At 37.5% G+C, this 16,293-nt stretch overlaps 1 protein-coding gene across 1 annotated transcript in view; it reads left to right on the top strand.

The window, feature by feature from the left end:
* Positions 1-16,293, top strand: part of ppfia2 (PTPRF interacting protein alpha 2) — a 263,924-nt gene that overhangs the window by 177,285 nt on the left and 70,346 nt on the right. Inside the window, exons 6-9 of the mRNA XM_052029827.1 lie at positions 8,342-8,563; positions 9,093-9,239; positions 11,603-11,737; positions 14,818-14,901. Coding sequence (XP_051885787.1) covers positions 8,342-8,563; positions 9,093-9,239; positions 11,603-11,737; positions 14,818-14,901 — 588 coding nt within the window. The remainder of the gene's footprint in view (positions 1-8,341; positions 8,564-9,092; positions 9,240-11,602; positions 11,738-14,817; positions 14,902-16,293) is intronic.

The following is a 16,293-nucleotide window of genomic DNA, read 5'->3' as shown; positions in this document are numbered from 1 at the left end:
ATAGAATTTCAACTTGCACATGTATCATTTCTGGGCAAGTTCAAGCAGTGGAATGAAGTACCTCTTATGATATCCTCTGCGAACATCCCCAGCCAAAGAACTTGCACTTTTCAACTTGACTCTGCAGAATTTTGCAGGAGAGACTCTATGGGGCTACTTTGCCTGCTGTACGGCTCTGCAAGATATTTTCTCACTTGAAATAAAAACAGAAAGTGCTGGAAAAACTCAGCAGATTGGGCAGCACCTGTGGAAAGAGAAACATTTAACATTTCAGGTTGAAGACCCTCCCATCATAACTGGAACTGTTGAAATTTGCAATCTTTGGCATCAGAGAGGAAGGGAAAAGTCATTTGTTATAGCGCCGAGTGTGATGGAGAATAAAATGCAACTGCAGAGCTTGACAGCTTTGAGATGGACGGAGTTGCTGTTGTTACAGAGATCAAGAACATGCATGTACTGCACGTGGCATTAAGCATGGATCTCAGGATGTGATGACAACACTGCCTTGAGAAGCGTCGGACATAACTGTTGTCCTAGGTAGGTTGGAATTGTGAAGGGTGGAATTTGAGTAAAAATCCATGTGGGATGAGTTGGAGTGGAAGACATTTGGTTGGGAAAGAGATGTGGCTGTGGAAAAAAATTGTTTGTCAACAACACTTAGAAGACCAGAATGGAAAGAGAAATGACTGAGGGTGAGCAAGACAACAGGAGCATCCAGAAATCCTGCTGGAGAGCAGAGGAGGACTTCTTCAAGCTTGGCAGTGCTGGAATAGAAATGACAGTGAATTCAACAGTAAATGAAAATTTAAAAAAACTGCATCAGAAAGAGAAATTTTGACTGTTTCTCTTTCCATTGATGCTGCTTGAACTGCTGAGTTTTTCCAGCATTTTCTGTTTATATTTCAGAGTTCTAGTATTTGCAGCTTTTATGATTTTCTCACTTGTTGGTTACTGAACCCGGTGGTTAGTTATTTGTAGAACTGCTGTGTTTCATTGGTACAAGAAGAGATGGAAAGGGGTTTGAAGGATGTTCCATGTGAATTTTCTCACTCCTTTCTTATGAAGTAGTGGTAGTTGTTCATGGAACTGTTTTGTTTCATTAGCATGGGAAATGGTGGAGAGGGGTTGAATGGATGGAGTGGTTCTTCCATGTGGCTCTAATGTTTGTTCAGTGGTGATAACTAACAGTGCTGTTTCATGAGTCATTTCTGATATCATGGACAGCAGTCTGGGAAGCTGGTATTGTTTAGGATCTTTATCTTCCACCTCCTCTTTCAGCATCTTCTTCAGCTCTGGATTTATCTGAAGAAAATACACAATCTGGAGCATTTCTTCCATAGCTCCAAATTTAGCGGGTATACAGTGTTTCACAGACTATAGCAAACCGCGTGATATCCTGACACGCTTACTAATAAGTACCGAAGGGTACTTTCATATAAATTCAAACACCTGAAGCACATTTTGACCACGCTGATAGCCTGATCAACAATACATTAAATGGTCTTCTCGTGTCAGGTTTGTCATGAATAATAACCAGCAAACTCTGAAGTCTGCCTCCAGATTCAAAGCTGCCACAGACCTTCAGTTGTGCAGGACAAAATTATCATGACAACCCCTGGAAATTTTGTACCCTGTTGCATTCATAATATTTTGATGGAGTTAAAGCTCTAGAGGTTCACAAACATACCTTGTTGACCTGTATATGCCCAGATTGCCATCAATTCCCAAGATGCAATCTGAGCATCTGCTCAATTTGATAAGCATCATCCTGGTAAGAAGTTCATAATAATCTATCAGTTCACTTGTTTGCTGCATTTGTAAGCCCGAAAGAGATTGCAGATATATTTCCGTCAACTCCTTGTTAGGATCTGGAGACAAAAGATAGTTGACTACCATGAACACTTCAATAGTTACTGTTAATACAAGGCCACCAGGTCCACAAGAGGGGTAGGTTTTTAAGGAAGCTGTAGATATCCACCATCATCTCACCCAGCAAATTGGCTTCTGAAAATACTGAAGTTCCAACAAGTCAAGAAATCAGGGAGCATTGAAGAACTCTAACTTCTTCAGATGAATCTAATCCCTTTCTTTACACATTGTTTCATATAAGTAGTGTTTTCTGCAAGTTGAAGTCCTCTGCTGCTGGCCTCTCAGGTGCTGCCTTTTCTGTTGCCCCTGCCCCTCCCTTTGAAAATCCGTCAACATTAATCAATTACTGCTGATGTATATTTCTGTGGTGTCAGTTTCAGATCTATTAACAGCACTATGTCACTGTAAAAATGGTCATATTGTTTCTCATTTAAGATCAAATCTATGACAGCTAGGGTGGCACACTGGCAAGAAATAGTGCTCAGTGTCTTTGGAGGAACCATTGGACTGCAGTTTAGAGATGGCCTAAAAATAATGGAAGAAGATAGTAATCTCAAACTGCGTCCTTCATCTCACATCCAAGTTCACCCATTCCACACTCTCTTCTGAAATGCAAACTATGAATTGCATAAAGCAGGATCTGCACATAATGAGTCACTGGGCATGAATAACCTTCAGCCAAAATAGCTGTGTTGCCACTTTCCCGAGGGCAAATATAGATTTTCCCATATGTTCTTCTATCAAGTCTGCCATAAAGTCTTTGATCATTATCAAGGAGCATGGTACAGTGCTAATTTGATATAGGGCTGCGCACAGAGCTTGGAAGTGTGAAAAATTCCACTAGCATATTTGGGAATCCACCAACTGATTACTGATATCTCAGTTTTTATTACAGCACAGGTAGAAACTACCCAGCACTTAGGAGCTGTAGTGGAAGCTTAGAATATTGTCATTCAAATTTAGCTTGCTGTCATGCAACCTTGGATCACTGCCATCATGAGTATAGACACCACCTACAAAGAACTTTGCCGGCTGTTGCAACTGTCCAGAAATCCATTTACTAGAAGTTTGCTGAAATTGTGAGATGCACCTCCAGGGATTGGCAGTGAATCATGACCCTGCTTTCCTCCCTCAGCGTGACGGCATTCGTCTTCCCACCACTGCCAATCTGCAGATGCACCTGTCAACCCAGATTGTTGCTGCTCATGCCAAGACTGTGCAGTCTGGAGTTGGCTCAAGAATATCTTTTGGAGCCATCCGCAGCATTTTCAACTGTAAGTCAATAGCTCCTGCCAGCCGTGCAGCAACAACTGGGGTTGCATTATATAAGAACCCTATGAGAGGCAAAAGCACACTGGAGACACGCACCAAGGGATGTACATAAGTCATTACCTTTCACTTCTGTGTGATGTAGTATGGTGTGATTTATAAATTTGGTTTGGAATCTATGTTTTCTGTGGCTTAATTTTGCATTGCGCTAATCGGATAATGTTGTGGTGGTTAGTAATACATAAACTGTAGATAAGTAAGATAAACTACAAGATTGTTGATAAGTGGGGAATTGGATTTGCCTTTATTGAAAAGCAGTTGCCTGTATTGGTTAAGAGCAGCTTAGCCAGCAAGTTTTCTCCTTCCAACTCCTCTTTCTTCCTCCTTTATCTTCTCCTCAACTGTTTGCTGTTAATTGATGACAAGGACTATGCCCTCATTGTGATAAAGTTGTGCAATAAACCTTGACACCAATTCTGCTGAATACTTCAGGCCTCATCCAGGGAGTAGAAGCATTGTTTCAGCATGCTAAACTTGGAAGGAGCCAGATTCATAAGAGTTCATGGCCATGACTACCTTTCCAGCCACTAGCAATATGATTCTTGCCGTGCTTTTGCTGTTGGAGATGTGGCCACAGCAATTTTGTCCTAATTGAAGGGTAGACATGAAAACGTGACACGCATATCCTTATTAAAATTCAGGAAAGAATATTCTGAGTAGATAAGGCCTCTTATTGGAAACCCTTCTCTCTGCCTTCCCCTCCCTCTTCTTCTAGCTTTTTCTGCTCACTGTGCACTCTTCTCATTCTCCCAATCATGTACTACAAGGAGAGTAACTACAAATGCACCCATGTCTAGAGAAATTTTGAAGTCAAGGTAACATTTCTAAGGAGCTAAGAGAAAATGCTGTGAACATTAAACTCTTTAAGTCCAGGAAATATCAACAGTTGTACAATGTTACCAACATACAATAGAAATCAATTAGTAATCGACCTGCAAGTAGTCCTTTTAAAAAGCTCTGGTGGTGAAAATTTCCAAATGAAGTGTTAAAGAAGAGGGTTAATTGGAGCATTAAGCTCTAAAATGGTAACATTGGTACATAATTGTTACACATTGATTAACACTCAAGTTCCAACTATTCAACATACATCCATTGGGAGTTGGCTAGGCTTCTGCTGACATCTTCAAGTTAATGATCAGTAAGACCCATGCTACTAACTTCTGCACATGCTATAAGTCCCATCTTGGAACTGAAGCAGCATCAGTAGTGCCAAAACAAGAGGTGATATAGAGCCAAATTTTGCATCCACTGAGTTAGTGAGAGAAGGAGATTTCAGAGACGATCTGGTTTCAGATTTCTTGTAGCAGTCAGAAAGGAATCTCTAACCATTTGGCTGCTGGTATATCTATACCACTGAAGTTGGGACATTGCCCTTGCACGTCAATGTGCAACAGTTACAAAGTTATAATCGGAACAACAATTAACAGTCTTCTAGAGCACACTACAAACTAGGTCTGACTTGTCCAGCCATCAGAAGAAAGTTTTCAAGACCACGATGACCCCCTTGATAACCAGCATCAAACCAGCATTTGTCTTATTGTTGATTTTTTTTGGTGCCCTTCAGGATATTCTGAATAAGATAATCAGCCATTAGAAAAGATGGCATTCTTTGTCTCCCAGAAATAGTCAATGGATCTGATTTTCTTCTGAAGAGCTCAGCAAGGGTAAAACGACAAATGGCAGAGATCAACATCAACATTTTCTATGTGTTGACAGATTCCCTGGAGTCATTATGTGGACCACAGTGCAATCTCAGCATGTTGATGTAATTCTATGGACATTGTTTGGACAACCTTAATGCAATGTGACTGCTATTGATTGTCTCCATGACGACGTGAAAGCCAGAAAACCTATACAAACACATATTTCTCTATTATTAATTGGACATTACTGTAAATATCATCAATTTGCACCTCATTCACAGGTCAGCGGTGGAAAAGGTGACCAGCTTCAAGTTCTTGAGCATCAACATCTCGGAGGATCTATCCTGGGCCTCAACACATTGATGCAACCACAAAGAAGGCATGCTAGTGCCTCTACTTCATTCAGAGTTTGAGGTCATTTAGTATATCACCAAAGACTCTTACAAATTTCCATAGATATACAGTGGAGAGCATTCTAACTGGTTGCATCATAGCCTGGTATGGAGGCTCCAATGCACAGGATCGCAAGAGGCTGCCGAGGGTTATAGACTCAGCCAGCTCCCTCACGGGCACAACTCTCCCCACCATCAAGGACATCTTCAAGAGGTAGACTCAGGAAGGCAGCATCCATCACTAAGGATCCTCACCACCCAGGACATGCCCTCTCTCGTTACTACCATTGAGGATGAGGTACAGGAGCCTGAAGACCCACACTCAGCAATTTAGGAACAGCTTCTTCGCCTCCGCCGTCAGATTTCTGAACGGTCCATGAACCCGCAAACACTACCTCATTATTCCTTTATTTTTGCACTATATATGTATTTTTGTAAGTTATCATAATTTTTTATGTCTTTGCACTGCACTGCTGCTGCAAAACAACAAACTTCATGGCATTTAAGTCAGTGATAATAAATCTGATTCTGATTCTGAACCTGTTCCTTGTAGATGCTTGTAATTACCTTATGCAGTTAAAGTTGAGTTGGGTATGATTTTTCTAAGCCATTCAGGTGGCAGTATTGGCAGATAATCATGATGGCAGATTTTCAACAAGCACTTCCATTTCTGTACTTTCAACCCTACTCTTGAGTCAGAATAATATTTTGTTTGTATTAGTATAATAATATATACCAACTCTAATTTCATGAATCCAGTTTGGTCCTGATCTTGGATGCTGTTTGTGCAGAATTATTGCATGTTCTCCCTGTAACTGCATGGGTTTCCCCTTGGCTTTCCAGTTTCCTTCTACATAGCAATGACGTGCTGCTTGGTAGGTTAATTGGATACTGTAAATTGCCTTTATTGTAGGTGGGTGGCAGCCTGTCAAGTCTTAGTAGTGTTATTTTACAACTGGATATCTGGTTTCAGATTACCATAAACTAAATTGGAAAAATCTGATCAATTTTATTTCCAATGAAGTTTTTTGGAGCTGAGAAAGGCTTTCATTCCATTAATCTAGGTTATATTTAAATCAGGAAGTGAAAAATTAGATTACTACCCACTATACCAACTAAACACCCATAATATAACAAATTTTATTTTTAAAAGTAATTGTAGAGTCCATCTTAAACTTCATCATTGTGATTCAGAGTAAATATGATCAAAACTGTTAACACGTTTTTGGAAAGCTGATGACTGTTCTGCCTTATTGAATATTATTTGCTGTGTGCCTGTGAAGATTTTCAATATACAGATATCCATATTTCTAGATTTGTTTTGCTTTAGTTTTGATTTGCTTGATAAATTTTCTTGTCTTTTTGGCAAGGTTGACGTTCCAACCTCAGTTTCAGTAGCCTCCAATATTTGGATAATTGAGACCATATATATTTAAAGACGAAGACTATTTGTTTGCACCTCTTTAGATAGTCAGGAAGCACAGATATTTCTGTTCAGAGTTTCAACATATCCCATTCCACTAAAATGGCAAAAATTGTCTGGTACTTCTATAATTGTAACAATAACTTAAATGTGTCATGTGATGTTTACTTAACATATTGTCTTTTGAAATTTGTAGTTTAAAAATTAACAGAAATTAACCTTTTTATTTTAAATAGCAACAACATTATTTTACCTGAGCACGTTAAGCATTAAACCTTCACATGCCATTATATCAAGTACAATTTCAAGGTCAATAAAAGATAATTTTTTTTTCCATTTTACTCTCATATGACTCCCTCTGGCGTACAGTTCCACGGACACCAGTAGACCTTTGATTTTTCATCTACCGAGTCATTGTTACCTCCAAGTCGATAAACTATTTCCTCATGGGGTGCATCAAACCCAAATGAATTCTGACTTTTTGCAGAGTCATCTTAGATTTTAGCAGAAAATCAATGAAAAATGATTAGGAGTTGGAACTTTTTCTCACCAAAGAATGGGTGGCACTGTGGTGTAGCTAATAAAGTTGTTGCCTCACATCACCAGAGACCCAGGTTCAATCCTGAACTCAGGTGCTGTATGTGTGGAGTTTGAGCATTCTGCCAGATGCTTCATCCCAGAGTTCCACCAGATGCTTCAGTTTCCTTCCATGCCCTAAAGACTTGCAGGCTGATAGGTCAATTGGTCACTGTAATTTGTCCTGAGTGTGTATGTGAATGGTAGAATGTGGGGAGAATAAAAATATCTGGGACTAATATTGGATTAGTGTAAATGGATGTTGATGGTCAAACTGCCACAATAGGCTGAAGGGCCTGTTTCATGCTGTATCTTTCTGACTCCATGAAGATTCGATGATGGAACTATTATCATTGTGAAATCAGCAAACTCAGTGATCAAAACTGGGATAATCTTATCTTTGATTGTACTCACAAGTAATACATATAGTCAGTTTGTTCTAAACATTTAAAATTAAACTCTGTCTCTAGGTTCTATTACAGGTGCAATATATCTATCCAATGAGCATTTGATAAGATAGCATTTGATGACAAAGTTCATTACCAGAGATTAGAAGCTGTGATATTAAATCAGGGATGTCTTGCATTAAGATTATTGCCAATATTTTTTAAAAGAGCTTATTGCCTGAAAATTCCTTAGAGTTTCACCCACTCCACAATCATCTCTTTGTTGAAATAAAACCAAATATTCAGCAGCTCAGGCAGCACTTGAGGACAGAGAAAGTGGTCTGTTTCAGGCTGATGATCTTTCATCTGAATTCTGCTTCGTTGAAAGTACAGCAGAAGTCCCATTCACATATGTGAATAGGGTTTTCATTGCTGGTCTGATAAACTAACAGCGACAAATAGGGAGCATCTCTTAGTGCCAAAAGTTAATTCTCTTTTCTTGAATTCTGGTGTTTTATATAATCCTAAAATGATCCCATTCAGATTATGGATTTTGAATTCAATTTTCATTCTTCCTACTTAGCTTGTTCCTAACTAATAGAATCAGCATAATTTTTCCCAGCTTATTTTGTGCTATGATGGTTTTATTATGGATTCCTACCTGCATTTATTATCAATGCTCGAGAGTAATGCTTTTTACCTGTTCTGATTTTTTTTTTGCAGCGTCTTTCCAATGGTTCAATTGACCATAATAATGAAATGAATCAAGTTGTGGAACTACAGGATTTGCTGGAAAAACAGAACTTTGAGATGACACAGACAAAAGAGCGGTTAGCAGCATTGACTGGTCAGTTTGCTGAAGTGGAACAGGATCTCGAAACAGCCAGAAAAGATCTGATTAAATCAGAAGAAATGAGTACTAAATATCAGAGGGATATTAGAGAGGTATGAATTTTATAAAGCATTTCTTTTTTGAAATATTTATGTTTATTGAGAGTTGATAATTTGAATAGCAGGCACTTTGGGATTAATTTTGGGAGTAGTGTACATCAGGTCTAAAATTCAAGAAACTTTGCATACCTCCCTCAAAGGTTAATGCGTTATTCATGGTTAATTCTCATTGGTCAATCTAGTTACATAATTGTTCAGTTCTAAGTGTAGATTGGAGCAAGTGCAGGGAGCACATTGGTGGTGGGAATGGAAATTGTGTGTCGGGGAGTCCCAGAGTTCAGAGGATGTGGTGAAATGAGGACAAAAATTCATGCATATCTTTGAAATACAGACAAATATTCAACTGAAGAGGTAGTAGTTGTCAATACATGTGAAAATAAGGTTTGCATATTTACAACCATAATTAAAATATAAAACTGTGAATCCAAGTATTTTACCATTTGTTATGAAGTGTAATTTATTGTTTGTGTGCAACAAAGATTTAAAATTAAAGTAGTGAAATTGCTTAATTAATTTTCCACAGGTAATTGCTCAGAAAGAAGATATGGAAGAAAGGATAACTACACTCGAGAAGCGGTACCTTAATGTACAGAGAGAATCAACCTCATTACATGACATGAATGACAAACTGGAAAATGAGTTGGCAAATAAGGATGCCTTCTTACGCCAGGTTCAGTAAATTTATGAATAAGAAGTTAATCTAGTAACAATCATCAATCATCAGCTCTAGATATCATTTTCAGCACTGACTTTCAAAACAAATATTAGAACTTGGAACAAGCACCACTATTGAAGTTATTTTATTATGAAATATAATGTTTATGCATTTGCCATTTTGATGACAATTCTTTCTTATCATTTCAGTAAAACAAAGATCATAGTCTTTACCAGATTCTAGATCAGTAATTAATAACAAACACCTTGTTATGTATTGGAATTGTACATGTTACCAGTTCAGAACAATTGATTAGGCTGCTGTATCCAAGTAAAAGACATATAGAATAAGATGTAAAAAGATTTGGAGAGAGAAAAAAATGAATGATGTCTTTTATGTTGAACTGGTAACAAAGAACAGAAGAGAACTTTAATCTCCAAAGCTGCTTCAAGATTCATAGATAGGATCCAATGGGAATTAACTAAGAATTATTCACAGTGTCAAGCAGATAGCTGGTGGTTGAAGTAGGCAGGGGAAATCTTGCCTCTATTTGAATGCCCAAGGCCTAGCTGATGCATATTTTAGGTATGCTCCTAAATGGATGCACAGTATTCCCATCTGAAATAGATTGCAACTAATTCGATTTATACATATGGATCCTGTTTTGTACAAGGATTTACCTAGGGCACCATAGCATTTTAAGTACCATGCTCGAGAGAGGATGTTAAAAATCCACACATCATATAGATTTACCAGAATTATACCGGAAAAATAACAATGATTATGAAAGGAAAGTTGACATGTCGGCACTAGCACAGCAAAGGTCAAAAATGTTACCTTGAATAGTTCACAGAAATGCTGGCAAGTTCCATGTGGAAGGTCTGGCATTTATTGCCATATCTGTGTAGAGGTTCAGTGCCCTATGTGAAAGTCTCGAGCTTCCACACAGCTGATTATTGACGGTTCCCCAATTGCATTTCACCATGGCACTCCTCATGGAGTCCAGGGAGGGAGTACAAAATTACATGGATTTCCAGATAGCTTCCCATGAGAGGTGAGAAGTTTTTAAACATTTGATGCTATGGAAAAGTCTCAGGCAGACCTGAGCCAAGTGAATTTCTGACCACTCTACTGTACCTTTTCAACGTATGGTGATATCCTAGAATTTGAGAGAAATAACGATTTTGGATGCTAATTCATTCTGGTCTGCTCCATTGTATTTCTGCCAGTGGACTGGGATGATTGGAAATTTGGCTTTGTAATCTTCTACATTTATGGTAAATCACAGATTTTGCTGGATTTTGTTGGAACTCTGAAAGTAAGGCCTGGCAAGTTTGGGACTTCTGCGTGAATGTGGAAGTTCTGATCTTACTGGCCTAGCTACACTGCAATTCACAACAGAGCTCCACAGCCAGACTCCATTTGGAATCCAGTGGTAAAGTGGGAGCTTCCTGGAATTCCACAACATTTACCCTGGGGAATCTGCTCTCAGATCCTATGCTAAATTAAACTTGATGCAGGAACTACGAGCCCATTCATTTCAATGTGATTGTATATTCATGATGAAAAAGGTAAGAATGAGGAAAGTTACATTTCTTAATTATTTGCATTTGCTTTAATCTTTTTAATTATTTAAAAGTGTATAAAAGGTCTCAGGTAATTTTTTTAACCTTTTAATCATTTTTAAATTTTTGAGTTGTTTATTTCATTTTAAATAGTTTTTAAAAATGTTATAAATATCAGAGACTTTCAGATACATTAAAAACTATTCATGACAATTTTGACAAGTGGCAAAACTGGGGACAGGTTTTTTCCTTCTATCAAAGTTCCAGAAGACCCTGATGGGTGGCATTTGTTCTGACTGGTCCATGCCATTCGATTACACTCCTTAAGTTCCTGCTGCTGTTCATATCGTTGTTATTCAGCTCCAGAATTATCTAAGCCAACAAGTTCAGCCCTGTGAATCTGGACCAGGTATGTTCAGGGTTATAGGGAGCACAAATGGTATGTATGGGCAGCAGGCCCAATTCACCCAAAATCCAGGCCTTTGACAGCATTTTTCTTAGTCTTCACTTATGCCAAGCCAGAACTGTTAGCTTCAATGCACTGGGGGTTAATTTGTAGAATTTGTGAATAATTATGTAACACTAATATTTAAGATAAATTTATGATAACTTTTCAATATTTATGGTAATGAATACCACTATCAAGACTATAATAAATTACAGAATAAAATATTTGAAATATTGAGGAATGTTAGTTAGTTGAACATTGTTTATAAATATTAAACATTCCAATTAAAAGTTGTAGAGAGAGAAGCTTTTGTACTGATACTCATTCAAGTGAATGTTTTGCATCTCTGTTACATGGGAATTTAGCTAGAAGAGAAAAATAGACAGTTACAGGAACGTCTGGAACTTGCTGAACAAAAGCTACAGCAAACAATGAAACGAGCAGAAACGCTACCGGAAGTGGAAGCTGAACTTGCCCAGCGAATTGCAGCCCTGACAAAGGTAAATACATGTATTTATCTTATTACAAAATCCATCTTGCTCAGGACACTACCATCTCCCCATTCCAACACATCAAAAACACCAATAACATACTGGATAAATTATCACTGAAGCTTTTAGCTAAGCTATTAAATATAGATTTGCATTGACTGCAGTAAGAAAACAGTCATATATAAAAATTGGCCATTCACTGAAGCCATAAGTTCTTTAGTGAATACCTAATAAAAGTAAAGGTGCCTTATTGGAAAGCCCTCTTTACAGCTGTGGTCCAATCTGGACGAAAGAGCTAAAATCTAGAGATCAGGCTCTTTAGAGATTGGGCCTAGGGAACCTTCACCACACTGGATCAAATGCTGGCCTTAACATTCAGGCAGGATTTGATCCAGTGTGGCATCAAGGAGACCAATCATCTTCAGCTGCAAAACCTTCCCTCTATCATAAGGTCAGAGGAAGAGATGTTTACTGATGATTGCGTAAGGTTCAATTCCATTTGAAACTACTTTGAATATGAAGCAGAACTTGCCTACATGTATCATCACTTACACATTACCTGTCCACTCTCTTAGTTATCTCCATGAAACATTCAATCAGACAAGACCTACCCTTTTAAATGCTTTCTCTCTCTGCTGTAAATGCAGCTGTAAAATAATCATTGAACCTGTCTGCCAATTTTTCTTTTAATTTACGTTATCACAATTATCTATTTTAAGGGGACAAGTTGCCCTTGACACCTTTCTTTTTCATAATATAAATGTAAAAATGTCTTGTGTTGACCTTGTTATCCTTAGCAATTTTATTTTCGTACTTCCTTTTGGTATTCTTAATATCTCTCCCAAACACCAGGAGTTTTTATATTTGTATGTGTTTTTCTATGGTTCTATGGTATCTTCCCCTTTCGTCATCCATGGCTCCTATTTTTGCAACTAGAATTCTTGCACCTTAGGTACATAAACTGGATCTGTTTCTAAGATCTAGTGTACAGGACATTGGTTCCTGTTGTAGGTTATTTCTGTGTTGGTTTTATCCCAGTTAAACAGTTATAACAAAATTCAATTTTTACTTCTATGTATGTATACTGAATAAAAGGATGATGTAAATTACATTACAATTCAAATGAACAGTCCATCAGAGTCCAGTCAGAGCTCTTCTCACTCCACCATTGTAACTTTGCAGTAACCCTTACTCTTTAGCTTTTCCCAGGTTTTAGTGTCCTCACATTCAAACCTCAGCTTAATGACATAAAGCACATAATTTACTTTGAGGTGTTGTCAATGTAGTTAAAAGGAGAACTGCACGAGTAGAAATCTCTGACTACATATTCAGGCTCTATGTTACATTGTATTATACAAAGCTAAACTTGGGAGATATCCTGCTCAACAGTTATCTATCAACTAAAAGATGAAAAACAAAATGGTCATTAATCTTACAGGAGCTCAACATGTGCAATTTTGGTTGCTGTATTTCCCAACCAAAGTTTAAGTCATCAGCTGACAAAGTGCTTTTGGTCACAATGATAATGTGAAAAACAGTATCTTAATGCAAGTTCTATTGTTCTGAAATAAAAGAATGAATTTGGTTAAGGAAAAAGCCCCCTTTCTAGTTTTATGTGATATGTGGAATGGCCTCCTTCTGTACAGTAACCATTCTATGCACAGTGGCCACAGTGAATTTTAGCCACCGTGCAATACTTAAAGGATTACTGAGGCCATCAATAATGTGCAAAGTGCTGTTGCCACAGACAATAAAAAGTAAGACCTTGCCTATTGACCACTTGATACTCTAGTTGTCAGAATCCTTTTCAGAGTTTCAAACTACCTCTAATGATCAAGAATATCAGGAAATAGATGGAAAAGAGTGAAAAATTATTTTAAAACATTAAAATACCAAAATAGTAAGTTTATTTTAAACCACATAGAAGTGCATAAATTTATTGAAAACATAGATATACTGTGAAATCAAGAAAAATGAACATAAAAGACTCACCTAAGCTTAACTTTTAAAATTAGATCAGCGATACCATTCAGATGAATAGAGCTGCACTATGATGAGTCCAGGGGCAGAGTGAGATGTCTGATACATTCTCTGACGACCAGTGGGTGACTCCATGCAGAAGTGCAGGCTACCTGCTCTATGTGTGAAACTCTCACACCTCTGTATCAAAGCTCAGAGGTTGGGAGTATGCTGGATGTCAAGATGTTTCATTCAAAAATGAACATTGTTTCAATTTAGTATGGGTGTTTTATTCTATTTATGATACAGCCATAGTCATCAGTGTGAATTCCAACTATTCAGGCAATCATAATGTATGATGCCATATATAGAAGAAAATTAGTGATTGTGAAAGCATTGCAGAATTATAAAATCAAGAAAAAAAATTGATGAGCAACATTTTGACTTTGGCTTTAATTAAACATTCTCTAATCTGCTTATGAACCTGATTTTGCCCAACCATTTTAATATAACTACCATGCTAACATGAAGAGTATTGGTTTATGCAGTCAGTGTTTCGTCTTTTGTCACTTTTTATTTCAAATATTGTGTGATGTATTTTGTTCAGCTCTTAAGTTCTGACTTTTTGATTTGTCCCTCTTCTTCTCCTTGACTTGTCAGTCTGGCCCAAGCTCTTCTATCTCATCTAATGATTATCCCTATGTTTTGGAAGCAAAACTCCAAGAAATGATCACCATGCTTAGGAAGGTAGTTCTGTTGGTTGATAATTAGAGTATGTTTTTTCACAATTTATCATTGTGCAGTTTTGTGCTTAAGGAGCTTTGTTTGTTAAAAAGCAGGATTGTGGTTGAATCATGCAAGTCCAGCATGTTGTTACATTTGGCTGAACTCATCACTCATAAAAATATTTTTAAAATATATACCAAAGTATTTGCTGATGCTTAGGTGTTATAGGCTTTAGAGTCCACAATGCTCTCCAGCTGCCTGCTTAATTCTGAACAATCCTGAGCAGAGAAAGTTTAGGCTTGAGCTTGGCTTGATTTTCCTTGGTTTTAAAAAAAATCTCATGACAGGTATTTCAATTTAATAAAATAAAAGAGTTCTGGTCAGCCCTTTCAATTGTATTGTAGGCTGAAGAGAGGCATGGCAGCATAGAAGAACGTTTGAGACATTTAGAGACTCAGCTTGAAGAAAAGAATCAGGAACTGCAAAGGGTAAGTCTTACTGAGAATCTGATACTAATGGTTAAATCCATATCTTGCTGTTTTAGTTTTTTCATTTGTTACATGTCTTATAACTTATTAATGTAGATGTTCATATAAATGCTGGTGACTACTGTTTGTGCTATGAGGCTTGAAAACGCTATTCGCTCAATTACATTTCCAATCAAGTTAATGGGTCTAGTACTATTCTGAAACTTTACATGCTAGAGCAGTGTGACTTTATTAAATCTACTTGAAAGGAAAAGGAATATAAAAGTATAAGAGAGAATTTTAACCTCGCTAAAAAGCTGGGTTTAGAAGCAAGCAGGAGTTCAAATCCACAAGTAGTTGTTGCATGTCAGAAGCCTGACCCCAACCTGCTGACATCTGTATTTAATCACAATTTATCAAACTGTGATCAAGAAATATCCCTCAGGAGAAGCAGGCTGACAATTTAAAAATGTCAATCACTCAACTGAAAGTGATTTCAACATTAGGTTTGGAATTTAACTTGGCACCATGATTTCCCAGATTTCCTGGAACATCATACAACAATGATCAATACTGTAGAATTGGTAAGAGGTTAAAGAGTCTGAGAGCATATTTGAAAATAAGTGACACAGCTGTCTTTTTAGTGGTTTTTGAGTAAAAGGCTTTCTTCACAGGAATAAAAGTAGAAATTTCTGTAAATACTCAGCAGGTTAGGCAGCAGTCACAGAGAGAGTTAACATTTAGGTCAATTACCTTTGATCAGAACTCAAGGTGAGAAAAAACAAGTGTGCTCTAAGTTGTAGAGAAGAGCAAGGGATAGAGAGAACAAAGATATCTAGTCATAGGAATCTAAATGATACAAATGCTGTTGGCATCTAAGAGAGAATGGTGCATGCTTGTTGATCATGGTTGAACTGTCTGGGGGAGGTGTAAACAAAGGAAAGTAAATAAGGGCAAAAAACAAAGTAAACAATGCTGGAACTGCAAAGCATCACATTTGCTGAAATCTAAAATAAAAGAGAAAGCTGGAAATGTTCAGCATGCCAACATTCTCTCTGTCAGTTCCAGCAGCTTTTTTCTTTCCCTTCTGTCCTCTTTCATCTCTTTCCATTTGCATCTCCTCCAGACAGAATAGTTGAGATTAAAAAGCTTTCACCATCCTCTCTCAGCCAGCACCATGACCATTTTATCTCATTCGGTCTCTTTTTGTTTCCACCTTAACATAGGCATTCCATTTGTTTCCTCTCCCCTTCTTCTGCAATTTTAAGCTTATTTATTGTCTAACTTTTCCTACTTCTGATAGGTGACCATTGACTTGAAATGTTAACTCTGTCTCTCCATAGATGTCGCTTTACTTGCTCAGTATTTCCAGAACTTCTCTGTTTTTATTTAACATTTCCAGCATTTGCAGTT

Source organism: Pristis pectinata, chromosome 15 (genome assembly GCF_009764475.1).
Source record: "Pristis pectinata isolate sPriPec2 chromosome 15, sPriPec2.1.pri, whole genome shotgun sequence".
Classification (NCBI taxonomy): domain Eukaryota; kingdom Metazoa; phylum Chordata; class Chondrichthyes; order Rhinopristiformes; family Pristidae; genus Pristis; species Pristis pectinata.
Note: the sequence above shows the minus strand (reverse complement) of the source record. Positions and strands in the feature narration are given on the sequence as shown.